This window comes from Paramisgurnus dabryanus, chromosome 18 (assembly GCF_030506205.2).
Source record: "Paramisgurnus dabryanus chromosome 18, PD_genome_1.1, whole genome shotgun sequence".
In the NCBI taxonomy this organism is placed as follows: Eukaryota; Metazoa; Chordata; class Actinopteri; order Cypriniformes; family Cobitidae; genus Paramisgurnus; species Paramisgurnus dabryanus.
In genome coordinates, this window is record NC_133354.1 from 23,884,268 (window position 1) to 23,904,825 (window position 20,558).

Below are 20,558 nucleotides of genomic sequence, written 5' to 3' on the forward strand. Positions count from 1 at the left end.
AGGGCAAATGTTGTGGGTTAAATTCCCAGGATAAACACATAAAATGTATACCTTCCACTGTAAATTGCATAAGAAAACATTTCCAAGCATTATATATTTGTTTTACAGTGTCAAAAACATGATTTGTCACACTTGTTGCCCCATTATGCATTCACATACCTTGATTATAAGTTTGCATATTGATCCTTATATTTTTACCCATTTCATCAAGGAACTCAATTTGTGAGATTTAAATAATGAAAAGATGTTCGACCAAATTATGTGAATTTTGCATGAGAGCCTGAGAGTAAAAACACATGCATGCAATTATTATCTTGATAAAACAGATAGCTTTAAGCGCATAATGGACCCAAAACACAAAATCTTGTTGATTATATATGAGTTTTATTTAATGCTGTTTTGCATTTTACAACTGATAATACAAAAAGAAGTGGATATGGGACCAAACTAAGTGCTTTGGTTATTTTGAATGTAATATAGAGTGCAGGGATAAAGAAAAGCAAACAGAGCCATCTGCTGTATCTCATGTGGAGAGACTCAGGGCTCCACATCCATTAGGGCACATCACTGTTTGCTCTTTTCTTGCTGATATCAAAGACCTTTTTCAGTTTCCTGTGAGCAGTGGCCTAATTCCCACCCTACTGGGAATATTTTTCCGGATGTTGTTCAGGAACTGCGACGGTCTCAAAGTAACCTAACTCGATGGGAAGCGTCGTCCCGTTAAAGTTTCCCTCTCGGGTGACGGTTATGTGGTCTATGTGGCATCGGTCTGCTGTCTGTGCTCGTGTCGTGCAACACAGCCCGACTTTAACATGACGGAAGATCTTACAGATCTGATTCCTCACTTCCCGTTGCCAGCAGGCGTACACGAGCGGATTGATGAGGGAGTTTGAGAGTCCCAACAGCCAGAGATGGTTCTCCAAAAACAAATAAAGTTTACAATCTGGGCATAAAACCTGCACCATACTGACCACAAAGAAAGGGCACCAACAGAGAGTGAAGCAGCCAACCAGCACGGCAATGGTTCGCAGGGCCTTAACGTGACCCCAGTAACGGCTGGATGGCATAAAGCTTGAACCTGCATGCCTGGCACAGATGCGCTGCTGGTGCCCACAAGCAATTTTCAGGATGTCCATGTAGAAGTAGATGAAGACACAGAGTAAAGGGAAAAAGAAAACGCAGAACATCACGATAATGGTTTGTGGCTCTATCACTAAGAAGAACGTGCAGATATTGTTGTAGTCTTTCCGTTGCATTTGTGTCACGATGTAGGGCAAAAAGCCCACAGTCACAGTGATCAGCCATAGGAGGACTAGAGCTGTGGCAATTATCTTATTGCTCATTAGCTGTAAATATCTCAGTGGCATCTTTATGGCCACATAGCGGTCCAGCGAGATAACAAACATGGTGAGGATCGAGGCAGCGGAGGGTGTAAGGATGAAGGACATACGCAACAAACACTTGTCTTTTTGCATGGAGGTCGTGCTTCCTTCAAGAGCATCGGTGGCAATGCCAGTTATGGCCACGCCCACTAGGATGTCAGCAATTGATAGATTTAAGACAAAGCACCAGCTTTGACAGCTCTTCTTGCGTATAAGCAGGATCAAAGCGATGGCTACTAAAACATTTGTGGAGATGATCAAAACCGATACCACACTGAGAATATAGCCAATAGTCACAAAATCTCTTTCAAGCATGGCTGGGGTTGTAAGCATTGGACTTGCCGGTGTCACTCTGAAGTTCTCCCTCGTGTTTTCGGAAATCCCTTGAGTCACATTGAAAAGATTCATTATTGCATCACATGTACTTTTTTACTACTACAATCCACTTAAAAGTTATTTCTCCATATTAAAGTTAAGAAGTAGTTCAAACAGATAAAGATACTGACGGTTTCAAGAGAAAATGGACAGAGCTTGTCAATTTTTTCTTTGCTCCCATGGGGTAAAGTAAAACATCTTCCCGTTGTTTCACTTATCCGACCCTTGTTCTCCCTGGCTGTCATCCAGGTTCCATTAATGTATCTCAAGAGCATATTTCCTTCTGAAAGAGATGGTGGTAAACTTAAAGCACATAATACAAAGAGAACGGCAGTTATATGATGAAATCATCACCCTGAGCTCTGCGTCAACAGAGATTCCCATGAAAAACTTTTGAGTTTCCAAAATATGTCCTTGTCTGAAACAGTTATGAGAAGCAGATGATCTTCTTTACTGATGATAAAAGTTCATTCTAAGCATCCTGGGAAAATCCATAAACTCCAAAAATTCTCAGACATCTTTGTGCTTATTTGGTTGGCATCAGGATAAAGAAAAATAGACTAATGTGCTGTTGTCCATTTGGTCGGTTATAGTCCTCCACAGTTCAGCATTGGTCTTCTGCTATTGATGGCTACTAATGTTGAATAAACTAAAACAGGAAAGGAAAGTAAGAAATAGGGAGAGCGAGTGGGTTAGGTTAAGAGGTGGGCGGACTGCAGTATCATGTGATTACTCAAAATTGCTATTAGAGAATTGCTCATGCATGGGTGAATAAACATTTTCCATATAAAGAGCACAGATCCAAAATCCTCTAAGTGCATATGACATGTTTATTGTAAATGAGCAATTTTCATCAGACTCTTAATGGATTCTGCCAACAAACTGTTAAGTATGTGCCAAGAGCATACGATTGCTACCATTATCTCATTTTTGGAGGTGGCACAGTGGGTAGCACTGTTGCCTCAGAGCAAGAAAGTCTCTGGTTAGAGCCCGGGGTAGGTCAGGTGGCCTGTCTGTGTGGAGTTTGCATATTCTCCTTGTGTCAGCGTGGGTTTCCTCCCACAGGCCAAAAGCATGCAAGTTAGGTAAATTGGAGATGCCAGATTGCCCCTTCCCCAACCTGTGTATGGATTAACTTGTGTATGGATTAACTGGTTCTCACCATGAAAATAGCCATAGATGCTGGAATGGCGTAAGGACTAAATAAAGAAGAAGATCTAATTTTTGATGGAGGCGAGATTTAGCGGCTTTTGCATCACTAGCATCACCAAATACATTTCCAAATACACTCACCTAAAGGATTATTAGGACCACCATACTAATACTGTGTTGGACTCCCTTTCGCCTTCAGAACTGCGTTAATTCTACGTGGCATTGATTCAACAAGGTGCTGAAAGCATTCTTTAGAAATGTTGCCCCATATTGATAGGATAGCATCTTGCAGTTAATGGAGATTTTGTGGGATGCACATCCAGGGCAGGAAGCTCTCATTCCACCACATCCCAAAGATGCTCTATTGAGTTGAGATCTGGTGACTGTGGGGGCCATTTTAGTACAGTGAACTCATTGTCATGTTCAAGAAACTAATTTGAAATGATTCAAGCTTTGTGACATGGTGTATTATCCTGCTGGAAAGAGCCATCAGAGGATGGGTACATGGTGGTCATAAAGGGATGGACATGGTCAGAAACAATGCTCAGGTAGGCCTTGGCATTTAAACATGCCCAACTGGCACTAAGGGGCCTAAAGTGTGCCATGAAAACATCCCCCACACCATTACACCACCACCGGCCTGCATAGTGGTAACAAGGCATGATGGATCCATGTTCTCATTCTGTTTACGCCAAATTCTGACTCTACCATCTGAATGTCTCAACAGAAATCGAGACTCATCAGACCAGGCAACATTTTTCCAGTCTTCAACTGTTTAATTTTTGTGACCTTGTGCAAATTGTAGCCTCTTTTTTATGAGTGGTACCCGGTGGGGTCTTCTGCTGTTGTGGCCCATCCGCCCCAAGGTTGTAGTGTTGTGGCTTCACAAATGCTTTGCTGCATACCTCGTTTGTAACGAGTGGTTATTTCAGTTAAAGTTGCTCTTCTATCAGCTTGAATGAGTCGGCCCATTCTCCTCTGACCTCTAGCATCAACAAGGCATTTTCGCCCATAGGACTGCTGCATACTGGATGTTTTTCCATTTTTCACACCATTCTTTGTAAACACTAGAAATGGTTGTGCGTGAAAATCCCAGTAACTGAGCAGATTGTGAAATACTCAGACCAGTCTGGCACTAAAACCATTCCAAGCTCAAAATTACTTAAATCACCTTTCTTTCCCATTCTGACATTCAGTTTGAAGTTTAGGAGATTGTCTTGACCAGTACCACACCCCTAAATGCATTGAAGCAACTGCCATGTGATTGGTTGATTAGATAATTGCATTAATGAGAAATTGAACAGGTGTTTCTAATAATCCTTTTGCCGACTGTATAGACGGTTTCATCAGATGCACGTGCGCTGACGCGATACACGTCTGGATCCGAACTTTACTTCCAGTTTTGTTTTTTTAATGGCCTGACTAATTGCTTAACTGATCTCTTGAACAAATGTCTTGTCGAAAATAACAAATGTTTTGGTGTCCTAGGTAATCTATGTGTTTTTTTTTTTTAAAAGAACTTTATTGTTATTTATTCTTAGCGGAGTTTACCGGAAGTTACGTGCGGACCACGACAGCCGCTTGTTTATGTTGTTACTGCTGAAACCGTCTTTAATGACTGTTTTCAGTCTGGTACCCCCAAACACCCAATCTAACACCTGTTGGACGTCTATGACCCTATAGAGGTCTAGCAGGTTTGAATAATGAATGTGAACCTTTAGCATCATTACTGCAATGATGAATCACCATCATCAACTTTCCTCTGAAGTTGTGTGAATGTGTCACATCCTTCAAATACAGTGAAATCATGCGGCTGGTTTTAAATGTACACAGCCCTCCATACTGCTGAAAGATCTTTTTATGACAATGCTACACAATAAAGCAAGCATGACTGCCTCCAGCCAACAATGTGGCAATGTTATTCATCCCCATTACTAGACTGTTCACTGCTCTTGGTCAGCAGTTGTTGTGCCCACTGTTACACTATGCCCAACAGAGTAGAGTTTGTGTTGAAGTGTGCCCACTTCTAACCAAAACATCACTACCTGTCTTCACCTTATTTTAAGCAGATTAAAGACTGAATTTACTCAAATCTGTGTTCAGTTTGAAGCAGCTCATCTTCGAAGATGTCTTTGAAGAGGAGATTACTTTCTATGGTGCTGTGCTGCGTTTATTGCTTGGCATCTCTATTCTGCCTTCACCAAGACAGAAATAACTGTTTCTCACATGGTGGCAGGTAAGTTTTCTGTTATGTGTAATGTGTAGCGCTGTAAAACGATTAATCGTGACTAATCCCAAATAAAAGTCTGTGATTACATAATTATTATGTGTACTGTATATATATATATATATATATATATATATATATATATATATATATATATATATATATATATATATATATATATATATATATATATATATATATATATATATATATATAAACCTTTATTTTGTATCGCGATTAATCATTTGACAGCCCTTTATTATGTGTATGTATTTCATTATGTTGGTCTTTAGGGTTTAACATACACTCTAAAAAAATGGGTGGGTTATTTTTGACCAATAATGGGTAAATATTGGACAGAACACATGCTGGGTTCTTAACCCAGAACTTGGGTTAAAGCAACCCAGCATTGGGTCATTTTTAACCCAGCATGTGTTTCGTCCAATTTTTAACCATCATGGGTCACAAATATCCCACCCATTTTTAGAGTGTATGTTTGGTATGTTTATGTGAAACATCATCTGATCTCAGATATTGTGTGCCTAACGTAAATATTGCAACTCTACTATACTACTTATGTGACGTGAAGCTTGGTACATTTGGTGTCCAGTTATTTTCAAATAGTTATATTTTTGTCATTTTAATAAATTACTCGCCGTCATGGATCACAAGATATTACAGGCTATAACAATATAATATTTTCTGTAAAAATTGTTTTATATAGCTGAAAATCATGATGATCATGGGGTAACCTTCTGATCTTTCTGATGAAGCCAATACGGAAGTGACTTAAAGGGACACAAGGCAGCATTTTTATGTTAATAAATCATCTTCGTAAGTCGGTATATGGTTAAATGACTCATTACATGACGAATGAAGACTCTCTCGCCCGCCCCTACCGTCTGTAGGAAGAATACCCCACTTGCAAGTTCGCTGTATCCGACCCGGTGTCCTTCAGTCTCGTATAGTCTTAGATATAGAACGCATTTACTCCCAGACACTAGGGAGCTAGTAGAGAAATAATACTCAGACTTGCCTTGTGTGCCTTTAAACTGCAATTCATCGATTGGACGCTTGAGGCTGGCTCCAAAATGAGTCAATTTCCATAGACCCCCATGTTAAAATTCCCAATTTTATAGTAGAAAATAATATGTTTACAGCCTGGTACAAAAAGTGTTTTGGTCTATATAGCTAATTTTGCGCTTCATGACAACTGTGAGGTGGGGAATTTTTTTGTAACTCATCCGTTTAAATTATATTAAGCCTTAAAGTTCTGCATAAGTAAGGGCGTGGCCACTTGAGTGAGGGTTGAACAGCCACTGCTGTCACTAGAATCGAACTGGGGGGGCGTGGTTTCAGAAATCAGCCACCTCAGTTTCACCCACCCTTTTTACCTTTTTTGGTTATCCGTGAGTGATGCGTGGTGACGTAAAGCCAAGATGGTGACAGCAGGCAGCGCCTACTTTAAGCTTAAAAAAGCTCTGCACAAACCTATGGGTGACGTCGCAGACACTACGATCATATTTTTTTACATGTAGTCTTTTACTCATGTAGTCAGTCAACAGCCAACATCTCTTGCGTTTCTTGTGTATGTTACAGGAATGTGGTATCAGTTGTTCAGCGGCTGTTTCAGCATGTGATGAGGTTTATACGCACCGCTCTGTGAGCCTAGAGGGAAGGTGAAACCACAACCATCATCTACACACAACTTATCAAGAGACACCTCAGCATTAATAACATAAACTATGGAGATGTATAAGGATAAAAAACAACAACAACAACACCATTAAAGGTGTCTCTCCTCATATGTTACAGTTTTTCTGGATTGCTAAAACACTATAAACAGGCTTTTGAATTAAAATTTCAAAACCATAACGCCATTTTTCAAGACGCACAATCATTTTGCTGAACTATAAACACTATTCCCCTACTTTAACACATCAGTCAGATTTGGTTAACTGTTACTTCAGAACTCTACACACAAATGCCTACATTTCTTAGTGCTTACACCATCTGATCAAGCACTAGCATACAATACTGTTCACTCAAGTCAGCACAGCTTATGCTCAGTTAGCAAACAATTACCAAGGTGGAAACACTAATCAAAATTTAACACACATCAATCAGATCCTTCAATAGATAGATAAAAGGGCCTGAATCAGTTCACTGAGCTTTGGAACAATGGATCCACAGAGAGATGAAGGAATGGGTCAAGGAGAAGGAGGAGGAAGAGGGAGAGGAGGAGGGAAAGAAGGAGGATGTGGTGAAGGAGGAGGGAGAGGACATGATGAAGGAGGAGTAAGAAGAGGAGGACATGGTAAAAGAGGAGGAGGGAGACGAAGGGCAAGGTGACAAGCTGTCTCAGATGAAATTCGAGCCACTCTAGCTGACCATGTCCTTGTCCATGGTATGACTATGAGGGAGGCTGAGCAACGAGTAAAGCCTAATTTAAGTCGCTTCACTGTTGCCTCCATCTTCAGAGCATTCAGGGAGGAAAACAGATAGATGTACTTACATTAAGACTGATCTGTACAGTAACTTTAGTGTGCATACACTGTTGGACTATGCTACTGGAATAAAGAAATGCATCAAATTGCCTTCCATACAGATCAACATATCAGTAGATGAATGCCAGGGATGGATCATGCAAGAGGATTCTCCGAGATTCTCTGGCCTGACCCAGAACAAAGACGAGATGCTGAGGAGGAATAATTTTTTTTTTTACAGTTGCACATGAATGAATAAAAATGTGCTAATGCATACATTGATTGTGTCTTTTTTGGTCAATTGAAAAGGTTTTTGAGCGGGAGAACCACAAGCAACTTACCAGTTTTGGATATTTTGTTTTGAATTTATTGCACCAGTGTGTAACACTATGTTGTGATAATGTGTGTGTTTTTCAAAGCTTTTATGTGTTGTCTAAGGGAAAAGTTTGGTTTTTCAGTAAGAGTGAATGGTTTTGAGTGTAGAGCTTCATTTTGACTTGAAAATATGATGTTTGGAGTATTGTTTATGTGTTTACTGTTTGAGAATATGAGGCATAATTTCAAGAAATGTGTTTAAGCAACTGAGAAAAACTGTAATAAAAGCTGCATTAAAAAAAACATATTGCATAAAACATAAGGATCTACAGTGAAGGATATAATTTGCTTATTTTATCTCTTTTCAGGTTGAAGCGTTTCTGGCGTGTAAGAAAATGCAACATCAGATCTTCACTGATGCAAACATTATTGGTGATTCTTGGAGAGACATTATTATGTACCAACAAAAATATATTTTTAGTAATGGTGTTGTATATTGTTTAAAATGTAAAGATGTGATTGAAAAACATTGTCACGACATTCATAAAGTCATCCTTCATATTTCTAAAGGTCAGTTGCTATATTAACGCCATTGACGTGTTAACTCATTAATTAAGAGAAAACAATCCCCTGCCAATTTTATAGCAATCCATATTATCCGCTACCTAGCTAACATTTATTGGTTCTCAAAAGGCTCCCCTAACATTAGTTTGTTTTAAGTTAGCCAGGAAAGTTTTCCTTACGAAAATAAAAAGCTATTTTTATGTTAGATTAACATAGAATAACGTTATTCTAACATTAGGAGAACATTATTCTAACGTTAGGGGAATGTTATGCTAACCCTGCAATGTTATGAGAGCATTATTTTATAAAAAATAACCATAAATAACCATTAGAGAACGTTTTGTATAAGTTATTTTAGGTTATTTAAAAATACCTTGCAACGTTATGGGAACGTTAGTTTATGGTTGCAAAAAACCTAAAAAAAAACAATTCCAGAACGTTATTATTTGGTTCCAAAAAAAAACACATTTGAGAAGTGAAAAAGAAAACAAATAAAGATAGGATGAAACTTAAACAGAGGTTCTGTTCTTTCATTTGATATATTGTATGTTTATATATTTAAAGAAAAAAAATCTGGAAGGCATTAAACTTTTGTGAAAATCATAAAAAATGCTGGCGCTGGCTGACAACTTTTTTAAAAACACTGGCGGGGAAGTTAAAAGAAGGTCTTTCGTGTTTAGGGTTGTAAAGGTATGAGATTTTCGGTATGCAACACTCTAAAAAAACAAACGGTGCTATATAGCACCAAAACTGTTGATTTGAATCGTAACCATAGAAGAACCATTTTTAGTGCCATATAGCACCGGTGAAGAACCGGTGAAGCACCTGTGTAGAACCATATAGGGGCCATATAGCACCACATTTGGTTCTACATAGCACTATATGGTTCTACACAGGTGCTTCACCGGTGCTATATGGCACTAAAAACAGTTCTTCTATGATTACGAGCAAAGAACCACTTTTGGTGCTATATAGCACCGTTTGTTTTTAGAGTAATCGTCTCAGAAACTATCACGGTTTCGTGTTATACGGTATTAAACAATCATTTTTATTATAAGCATCAGCTACTGACCTTTAAATGAATGAAAACTGATTTTTTGGTTGAACATATGGTTTATTATATCAAACTTTTTTGAAGAAAAAAAAACTTAAAAAAAAAAAAAGATAAAATAAAGCTGCACATCTCCTATTTGAACAAAATAAGGAATAAATTATTTATCTTTAGAATAGTTCATTTGTTCACATCTTTATATAGTGAGTGAAATGTATTGATTTTAGAGGTTAGAATTTATAGTCTCTGGCTCTGACATTTTCACTACTGTATATAAACGAGTGGAACCTAGCAGTCATGTGGAATGAAGTATATATAAGAAAATGCATATTTGCAGCAGCGCAAGTGAGATCTCCTTTATTATTTTTTGTTGGATAAGCAAATGTTCACAGTATGATAATCGTATATGTTAATATCATAATAAACCGCAATACCGGTATACAATTACGACCCAAGTCATGTTCAAAACTAAGTAAAACTATGTGCAAATAGTATAACATTGCAAGGACTTTGAAAATTGAAAGTTTTTCCCTTCTGTACTTAATTTTCATTTACCATATTTTTATGGGAAAAAGACTTGGCTATAGTAAATTGAACCACTGAGTGTGACACAAAATGTGTAAAAATGCAAATAAAATAAACTTGCTATTGTGTAAAATGTTTGCAATGTTGTTATAAACAAGATTCCTTCTCTATCTCGCTTAAAGTGGACATATCATGAAAATCTGGTCAGCTCATTTGCATTTTAAAGGCCACACAAAAATAGCAAATTTTTGCTCACACCTACAAAGTGGCAATTTTAACATGCTATAATAAATTATCTATTTGGTATTTTGAGCTAGAACTTGTACTCTGGGGACACCAAAGATTTATTTTACATCTTAAAAAGTCTCATGAAATGTCACCTTTAAGGGGCAGGGTGATGCCGAAGAGGTTTAAATCATCATCTACTTAATTCAGACAATCAATGAACAGTCTATTTTCATGCTTTGCGCAAAATATTTTCTTTCATATACACAACTGTGTACCTCAATGCAAAAGTGATTAACTTGGTAATGAATGTTAAAATAAAATGATTTCTGTCATTAATACATATTAAACCGGTGTTTGGTTAAACAGCAATTAATCAATCTCAGAGTTGGATATATATAAGTTATTATTTATTGATAGTTTCATAATGAACCTCTTTACATTCAGAAGAACTTCATGGATGAATCTTTTATTGCTTTCACCTACGGAGCGTAAACTTCCGGTTTCAGTGAGTTGAGTTCCTGTTTGAGCCCCATGATGGGAAACTGAATGCTGTGCCCTCGCGCCCGGAGTTTTGATGCAAGTACAGTAATCCTACATGTGGTCGAGACTATGGACTCAAAAATAAAATAACAGACGTGACTGAAGTAACAGGTCCCAGGTATGTGAGCTCAAAAGGCGATATCGACTCAAGTATCGTGACAACTCAGTTTTGTACTTTATCATTGTAAGAGTAGTTATCCTTTAACTGGCTAACAATTAACGCCGTTAGATCATTATCAAATGTCCTAGAGAGAAAACCATATACAGCTATTTATGCTACATGCACGAGATCGTTGTATTTATAATTATGCGTTTAATCGTTGTATCTCGCTATTTTTAGTCCGACACGGTGACACAAAAAGTTAAATGTGAAATGTTTGAAGAAAATAAGCGAGCCGCTGCTTGCTGTCACTCAACCTCCGTACAGACGGAAGTGGGCGGAACGTTATGTCGTTTTGACCAACCGTGAGCTCTTGCTGAATGATTGACAGAGCTGATGGCCAATAGAATTTCCGGAAAATTCCTATGGCGCTTGCAATGAATCTTTATTAATGCGGCTCGTCTTATTCCGGTGCATATTTGTCTATGCGTCTTAAAGGCTGGCTGTAATACAGACGGGTAGCGCTATGTTGCAAAATGGGGGGTTCAAACAGCTTATTTACCCCTATTTAGGGTTTTTGCTGTTTTTAGTAGGACTCCATCAAGCCGAGGGAGCCGCAACAGAAATGGCAAATCTAAACTGGAAGCCGTTTGTCTATGGGGGGATGGCCTCAATTGTCGCAGAATTTGGTGAGTCTGCCTATGCACCTGCTGGATTTACATCATCAGAATATTTCAATAGCCGTCTTTCCTGACAGATGTTATTAACGTATCTTCTGCAAATGACAGACTGCATATTCATTTTAAAGGACGTTTTAAAATGTCAGATGTTGCATGTATGTAAATTAATGCATGGATGTGAAAGTAATGCAGAATAAGACAAATAAATTGTTTCACTGTACGTTAAATATTTTCATGAACATAACAATTTGTCATTTGCAAATATGTTGTTATATAGATTTGTGCAACTTTATCACTAGTATAGTTTTAGGATATAACTGCTTTGTGTCCTGTTTGTGATAAAATAGCCTTAATTGTATATTAAATAGGTTATTTAAATCTGTGCTAGATGTTAACATATCCAATGCAAGTGACAATTTTTAGTATGTGCATCATGTATTTCATGCATGTAGTCTTTGCATGAATGTAAAAGTAATGCAGGATCCAATAAATCTGGTTATTACATAATCTGGTTTAGTTGATTTTAAATAAAATATAGTCTAAAACAAGTCATTGTAAATGCATATAGATCAGTTTAACTTGAACTAGTATATTTTTAGTGTTGTAACTGCTTTAGGCCCTTTTGTGGGGTAAAATAGTCAGCACAGGAATAATACAGTACAAAATGTGGCATAACATGTCAAGCAACATATCCTATAACACGTGTGCACAAAAACAAAGGATTTGATGGGATATTAGATGACAGTAAGCAGACTGTTGCCGAGGTAACCTAACTAGAATTTACATATTACATTTACATTTACGCATTTGATAGACGCTTATCCAAAGCGACATACAGGACATTCAAGGTACATTTTATCAGTATGCGTGTTCACTGGGACTTTTGTGCTGCTAATGCAACGCTTAAATTCTGCAGGTACTTTCCCCATTGATCTCACAAAAACGCGGCTCCAGGTTCAAGGGCAGACCCATTGTATGGAGGTCCGCTATCGGGGCATGTTTCACGCCTTGTTCAGGATTGGCCGGGAAGAGGGCGTCCGTGCATTATACTCTGGGTGAGAACTAATGATTTGCATAGTCTGAATTATAACAAGTTTGCTAGAGTTTTGTTATTTATGAATGGTAAGTTTCCTGTTTGGGGCATATTTGCAACTCATGCTGTAGTTTAGGGGTTTGATAGGTGTAATAAGCTAAATATAGACGGTATTAAACTTACACTGGGCCTGTAGAGGGCTGAGTCAAGTGAAACTGGCCCACGGCTTTGGCATGAGCTGTGGTCGCTGAAGTTGAACTCTGTGTATATATATCTTGTATTTCAAGCCATCATCTTATATGTGACCTTGTCTATAAAATCCAGGCTTAAGTCTTCTAATCTAATTATAAGAGAAATGACAGGTTTTTTAATAAAGGATGGCCAAGTTTTAATAAACAGTGATTAATTGGCTGACAGATGTGGTATGTTGCATTTCTTAGGATATCACCTGCGCTTCTCCGTCAAGCTTCCTATGGGACGATTAAGATCGGCACATACAACACCCTGAAGAAGCTGTTTGTCAGCCGTCCTGAAGGTGGGTTTAGAGGATGAATCTTTTCTTTGTGTTATCTCTTCTCTCTCCATCATCAGTTTGGTAACAAAACACTTGATAAATCACATGTGGCAGCACAAATGTTCCCATTAACACCAATTTCACATTGGGAAAGTTTTCCTTGTGATTGTGTGGTGCCTTACAGCATTTTTGCTTTGAGCGCGTATGACAAATTGTTGTAGGGCTGGAACGACGCGTCGACCTAGTCGATTACGTAATTACGTAGATTTGCCGGAAATGGGTCGATGCGTCACACTGTTTACATTTTGAAACGATGCCGGCTTCAGCTCCGGGTGATTACTGACAATCAGGTGTTTTACCAAACGGCCAGAACGCGATAAAAAGAGTGGGAATACTTTAAGCAGAAACTGAAACTTTTTTATTTAGAGCAGAGTCCTATTAGTTTGAATGGAGAGGGCGGGGTTTATGACTTGTACTGCAGCCAGCCACCAGGGGGCGATCAAAGAGCCAGAGGCTTCACTTTTCAAGGCTTATGAGGCACACCCGGTAAAAAATAACGTGCAGCTCGTCTCGATTCTGCGGGACACAAGTATTGGAATCATTTTAAATTTTAGTATCGGTATGTATCGAAATATAGATATTTTTGACAACGCTACCCGATGACTCTAGTTATTGTTTTCAACACAAATCTCTTTTCTTGGACTACAACAAACACATGGATTGTAAGCGACAGTTTACTTCCTTGGATTGGTGATGTAGTACACGTCCTGGTGGGCACGCAGCCTGTAAGTTAACTCCTGTCAGCATTGCAAGCGAATCTTTCAAACATGGTAAGGAGCATCACATTTCCGGCTGACGTCAGACGTATTCAGGCCAATCACAACGTACAGATTAGCTCGCCAATCAAGGACACAGAGCTTTTCAGATCGATGAGCTTTGTACAAAATCAGAGCATTTGAGGAAAGCAGTATATCTGGAGCTAAAAAATTTATGGTATGAGGAAAATTTGTTTTTTAACCATAAACCACACAAACACATTGTATTATATTATACCAAATACTCAAAGTAACATTGTAATGGGTGCACTTCAAAGCATGATTAAAGGACGGCTAAATGGGAGAGGCGGAGGGTGCCATTTAGGTTTACATTTTCCGCTGTTTTTTGCCGTTTATTCTGTGCATCCCTAATTTTTGACCATTTATCAGCATGGATAATCAGGGTTTATCATCTAAATGATATTTAGGAAAACCTTCCATTGTTACAGCAGTTAAGCCCAGCACTACCAATACCAGACATTACCGATTCAACACGTCTCCAAAACCTGGTGTAACCACCAGCACTAATGTGCGGTCCAAACATAAGGTGCCAAAGAGGCAGACAGAGGATCACCTTATCTGAAGCTGGCGCCAATGCATTTCCATCAGACATGAAGCAAAATCTTTTCTGAACAACATCTATATTACTTGAATCTCTGCCATAACCACTCAGACAACAGTCACTAAGCCAAAAATTGCTTTTTTATTGTGTTTAACTGGATTTTATTTTCAAGACATTTCTTTGCTACTGTGTGTCAAATGCTTATTTTGATGCAGGCTTTGCCTGGTGGTGTGGTGGTACCAATGCCCGTTCTCCTACCAAAATGAATGGCGCGTGCTGGACCTCACTAACTGTTGGTCACATTGATCAAGGAATTACTGTAACTATCATTCCTGATCAGCGTTTTCCTTTCTTCTTCTTGTTACTGCTCCTTCCACATCAGTAGATCTCAACAGAAAACTAACCCTAATCTTGACGACTTTACACTAACTGCAATCTTCTTTCACCCTTTTTTTGGAGTTTTTATCGGTGCCTTGCTTAAAGACTGGATACAACTTTAACTCCTTATATGTAGGCCTAGATTATCATAGTGCAGGGATTCCCAAACTGGAGTTGGCGAACCCCTAAAGGTTCACGAGGGAATTGCAGGGGGTTCAGGAGTTGATGAAAAACATTTTGGTGTGGTTTCCCGGACAGGGGATAGGTTAAGCCAGGACTAGGCCTTAGTTTAATTAGGAAATATAACTAGTTTGAACAAACATGCTTCACTAAAAACATTACTTATGTGCATTTTCAGGGAAAACAAAGAGTACTGATGTATTTTAAGATATGTCAGTGCATGTTGTTTTCAGTTTGGACAGCTCTTACAATTATTTTAGTCTAGGACTAGTCTAATCCCTGTCTGGGAAAACGCCCCATAGTTACTTGATATTAAATCATTAGATGCAAATAAATAAATTTAAAATTAAAAAATCTAGAAAAAACTTTTACTTAAAAAGTAGATGTTTACAACAAAAGATGTATATTATTTATTTAATCTGCACGTCACATGGCCATTACACAACACTACAAAAAACACCAGTTAAAGGTAATAATCTAATAATGTAAAATACTACTGATAAAAACGTAATAAATGAAATTCCGTCATCGTTTACTCATCCTCATATTATTCTAAACCTGTATGAGTTTTATTTTTTATTTTGATGAACACAAAAGAAGATATTTTGATAAATGACGTTAAGCACACAGCTGATTGTAACCATTGACTTCCACAGTAGGAAAAAAAATATTTTGGAAGTCTTGTGATAAATGATGAAGAAATTTTGATAAATGATGTTAAGCACACAGTTGATGGTACCCATTAAATTCCATCGTATTTTTTATTTCTACTATGAAAGTCACTCAAATGTGTGCCTAACATGATTTCTCAAAATATCTTCTTTTGTGATCATCAGAGCAAGAAATTCATACAAATTTAGAAGAACATAATTTAAATTTTAAGGTGAACTATCCCTTTAATTGATGAAAAATAAATAAAAGTTAAATATGCAGATTTGCTATAAAATTATTGAAAAATTAATTAAAAGTGCAAGGCGTACTTCCATTAAATCATGTAGGGTTTGGCTGACAAAAAAGTTTGAAAACCCCTGTCATAGTGAAATGTAAAAATAAACCAACCTGCATTTTTGGTATTACTTTTTTAATTCATGTGAAGTTAATTGATTTATTGCTGCATGTCTCTTTGTTTTTGTTAAACTAGAGTATATTGAAAATGTTTTTACTCAAATCAAACTTTTTTGAGTTTTTCTTTTGTCTGATGGCTGCTGTCATCTTTGCTCTTTTCAGATGAGACTATGGTGATTAATGTGTTCTGCGGGGTGGTGTCTGGAGTTTTGTCTTCCTCTTTGGCAAATCCCACTGATGTGTTAAAGGTAAAGCGTATAAATGTATGAAAAAGTACACTTTGACAACACTTTGATACAACGCCAAAGAACTGCTGACTGATGTTCAGATATGGCTCTTTACATCAGGACGCATGTTAAGTTTTTTGCCATTCTTAACCGTTGTCCTCACATTTTTGTTTTTCTCTGACATCCTGTTTATTCCCATTAGATTCGGATGCAGGCTCAAGGCAGTCTGTTACAGGGCAGTATGATGTCCAACTTCATCAATATTTACCAGACAGAGGGAACACGAGGCCTGTGGAGGGTAAGTGTGAACTTAAAATTAGCTAAAAATTTGAGGTGGTACTAATATTAGTGTCCTGTCAGCCTTGATGACAAACTTGGGTTCCTGCTGTTGTTTCTATGCTAATGCAGAATCTTTTCAGCAAATTAATTACTTAATAATGATATGAAGCAACAAACGCAACTCTGAACATTGCATTAATTTTGCAGATAGCCGATTGTTCCACCAATGAACTATCGGTGCCGATTTATCAGCAAATCTTAGAAATTATATTTGAATTTTTTGACTGAAATGTTGCATCCTTTCGCTCAATTCCAATTCTTCTTTATTTGGGCAACATAAAAATTATTCTGTGGCATGGTTAAGCATCTTTATTTTTAAATGTATAAATGTTTTCTCATTTGTTAAAATCCAAATACTTCTAAGAAAAAATTACGATGAGTGTTTTTGTCTCATTATGTCTCGAAAGTACTCAATAGGTCTAAAATGTTATTTATAGTCATGTGTATGTTCTACGCCATAGGCTGTGTGTAGCTCTGTATTGCGTGAAACGCACCTTGCCAAAATTTTGACGCACTTTGATTGGTCCACTAGAACTCCTTCCGTCAAATTAAGTAAAGATTTCTCAATATTTAAAATTTTTTGCACCCTCAAGATTTTCAAAATATGTTTTGCTTATTGTATTTTTCAGGGTGTCATTCCTACAGCACAAAGGGCGGCCATTGTGGTTGGGGTTGAACTACCGGTCTATGACATCACCAAAAAGCATTTGATTCTTTCAGGCCTCATGGGAGACACTGTGTTAACACATTTCATGTAAGTATTATTTAAAAGCTTTGATTTGTTATAGCACTGACATCATGAGTAAAGTGACTAATATAATTTCTTCTTTTTAGTTCCAGTTTTGCATGTGGTCTCGCAGGGGCACTGGCCTCTAACCCAGTGGATGTGGTGAGGACACGTATGATGAATCAGCGAGTGGTTGCTGGCAACCTTCTGTATAAAGGCACCCTAGATGGACTCATGCAGACCTGGAGAAACGAGGGGTTCTTCGCCCTCTATAAAGGCTTCTGGCCAAACTGGCTGCGTCTGGGACCCTGGAACATCATCGTATCCTTTACCAAATAAAATGTACCATACTTAGGTTAGTGTTTTGCATCAACCAACCACTAGAGGTCAGTACATTGCAAGATGTAATTAAAGGTCTTAGAAGGCATTAGATTAACATTTCTAACTGGGCTTTACGAATTACATTTGCATTATCACCTCTCTACCGTGAGGTTTAGTATATTTTCATTTAGTATAAAATCTGGTCACAACATGTATTAAGTGACATGAATTCACTGTCTCTATTAGTATGAGTTTTTTAAGCTTTAAAGTAGGTTACATGTTTCCACGGAGTTAATTAGTCGCCTTCAGACTTGGTTTCCCAAATTTGTAAAAAAGAATTATGTTTTTTTTAACACATCTAAATTTCTTTTCCATTATTCTTTGATAAAGACAGCTTATAACTTATTAACGCAGTGAATTCTTGGTGAAATTCAACTGCAACTGCATTTTGGGACCTTAGCCGCTATGCTAATCATTTGAAAAATCCTTGCTTACGGCCAAATTACGCAACACCACTCCCCAGTCAGTCTTCTTTGCATGTCCATATTTTGTGGTCTTACTGTTTTTGTTTTTATATGCAAGTGATGAATACAGATATAAATAGAGGGCCCATTTACAGACTAACTTGTACAATTGTTTTACCCATACTAGTTCTAGTTTAGCTTCAACAGGGTGTGTTGGGATCCCTGTGTTTACGCGTCATGCTACTTTTAACATCTAACATTACAAATTGTCACTTTACCTTCACACATATAAAGTAGGGCTGTCACAATTTAAAATTTTGGCTGACGGTTAAATATTTAATAAATTATCACAATTAATTGCCTGTTTCGGGACTTTGCCGATTATGACAATTAATTGTCTGTTTTATTGCTTTGACATTTGCTTGTTTTTTACACACATATATCTTTCAAAAACTGAAAATTCTTAATAAGAAATAAACACAGGGTTCCCACGAGTCCTTGAAAGTTTGTGAATCTGGCAGAAAAAATTCAAGGCCCTGAGAAGTTTTTGAAAATATACATACATAGATACAGGTAATTGAAAGAGCTTGAATCTGTTTTATGCAAAATATTTTCTTTAGATATAGTAGCCAATCCTACTAAGATCATATTAGTACATATGTATTGAATGGCTTTGCAATGTATTACATTGCACTGTCAGTTAAGGAGTGCCATCTGATACTGTCTCGTTTATACAGATGCTACAGCTCCCCCTTGTGTTTTTTAGAGAGATATGCAATCATTGCGGTGATCTGAAATCATCGCGATGAGGTTAAACAACTGTGATGAGATGATTATTTAATCATTGTGACAGCCCTAAAATAAAGCAGTGATGTCTAAAGTATATGTTTTATGGATAGTAATAGCCAATGATAACCTTTCTGTCAACCTTGACTCGAACTTCAGTTCTTCATGACTTTTGAACAGCTGAAGAAGCTTCCATTGTAGCCGAGAGACTTTGTGATACTTCGCTGGACTGTGTGTGTGTGTTGGTTCATCATCTCTACTTTATCTTCTATATCTATGTTTATTTAAGAATTTATGTACATGCTTGATGTATTTTAAGATGCTCCTTTTGCACCTAAATGCTTCGTTTTCACTCCTGGCAGCTATTGCTTCTGTCAGCACCATGTTCATAAGTCCACAAGTGCTCGGTCAACTAGGAGTCACACTGGTGAAAATTTGTGGTAAACTGGAAGCCGGAGCAGGTATAATATTTGGATGCTGGCTTGAAGGGAGCTTGTGCTCTGTTTGTGTATACTACCTGATAGTTACTTAGACTCACCTGTAGGTGGAGATAAAGAGCAATAGGTAGCGCTAAACTGAATGCTGTGAAAATACGGAGAGACTGTTTCACGTTACAATCGCTAAAAATATTTTTGCTAAACGCACTCCGAATTAAGCATAAAAGTGCTTAGATTATGAGGGTATTCATTTGATAATGACTTGAATAGGAACAACTGCTTTATTCGTAGACTACGGTTGTGATACGTTTCAAATCCTACATACCGTATGAATGAATACCAAAGGAATAGTATGGAGGTGTTGTGAGCCTCAAGCAGAACAAATTTTTGTGTGAATCGTTCAAAAACTGTTTTTGAGTAAATTCGAATATATTTCAATTCGAAAATGTACGGTTTGATAAACGTTGCTCATTAGTGCTCGTATTTCATGAATATAGAAGTACGTTTGTGACAAACAGGAGTTTTTTAATATGCACAGAATTGAAAGAACTTGAGTCATTGTACAAGATATGTACAAGATTTTACGATTTGGTATCATCACCATAAGAATGCATGTATGTTGTCTGTGTTGTTGTAATAAGCACATGCAAAATGTCAAATATTTTGGCAGGCGTCAATTTGTGTAAATACTGCTACTGTCTGACAGATTAAAATATTAGCATATTTTTGTTTGTTTTCAGGTAATATTTTTTTGGGAACGGTGTAGCTTTTTAATAGGGCTGTCAAAAGATTAATCGTGATTAATCACATCTAAAATAAAAGTTTGTGTTTACATAACATATGTGTGTGTAGTGTGTATAATTAATATTTATATATAAAAACACACACAGTCATGTATATATTTAAGAAAAATTGGTTATATTTATATACAAAATATTTATATTTCTATATAATATAAATTATATAAATGTTTATACAGTATATAAATGCAAATATTTCTTAAATATACACATGAATGTGTGTGTATTTATATATACATAATAATTATACACATTACACACACATATGTTATGTAAACACAAACT

General features: G+C 37.2%; 2 protein-coding genes across 6 annotated transcripts; one reads left to right on the top strand and one right to left on the bottom strand.

The window, feature by feature from the left end:
• Positions 1 to 419: 419 nt before the first annotated feature.
• LOC135776915 (glucose-dependent insulinotropic receptor) lies at positions 420 to 3,186 on the bottom strand. Of its 2 annotated transcripts, XM_065287832.2 has the most exons (2): positions 1,889 to 3,186; positions 420 to 1,765 (listed from the first exon to the last, which is right to left on the bottom strand). In XM_065287832.2, the coding sequence occupies exon 2, from the start codon at positions 1,713 to 1,715 to the stop codon at positions 639 to 641; it is 1,077 nt and encodes a 358-aa protein (XP_065143904.1). In that variant the 5' UTR covers positions 1,716 to 1,765; positions 1,889 to 3,186; the 3' UTR covers positions 420 to 638. The 2 variants fall into 2 exon arrangements, with proteins under 2 accessions (XP_065143904.1, XP_065143903.1); XM_065287831.2 differs by having other exon boundaries at positions 420 to 3,185.
• A 7,620-nt stretch (positions 3,187 to 10,806) lies between these two features.
• slc25a14 (solute carrier family 25 member 14) lies at positions 10,807 to 20,276 on the top strand. 4 transcript variants are annotated; one of them, XM_065287371.2, is made up of 9 exons: positions 10,807 to 10,963; positions 11,539 to 11,634; positions 12,542 to 12,680; positions 13,099 to 13,193; positions 16,335 to 16,420; positions 16,602 to 16,697; positions 17,368 to 17,492; positions 17,573 to 17,786; positions 19,196 to 20,276. In XM_065287371.2, exons 2-9 carry the CDS (start codon positions 11,571 to 11,573, stop codon positions 19,235 to 19,237), a joined length of 861 nt encoding a protein of 286 aa, XP_065143443.1. In that variant the 5' UTR covers positions 10,807 to 10,963; positions 11,539 to 11,570; the 3' UTR covers positions 19,238 to 20,276. The 4 variants fall into 4 exon arrangements, with proteins under 4 accessions (XP_065143443.1, XP_065143441.1, XP_065143442.1 ...); XM_065287369.2 differs by having other exon boundaries at positions 10,808 to 10,963; positions 11,536 to 11,634; XM_065287370.2 differs by having other exon boundaries at positions 10,825 to 10,963; positions 11,518 to 11,634.
• Positions 20,277 to 20,558: the final 282 nt, after the last annotated feature.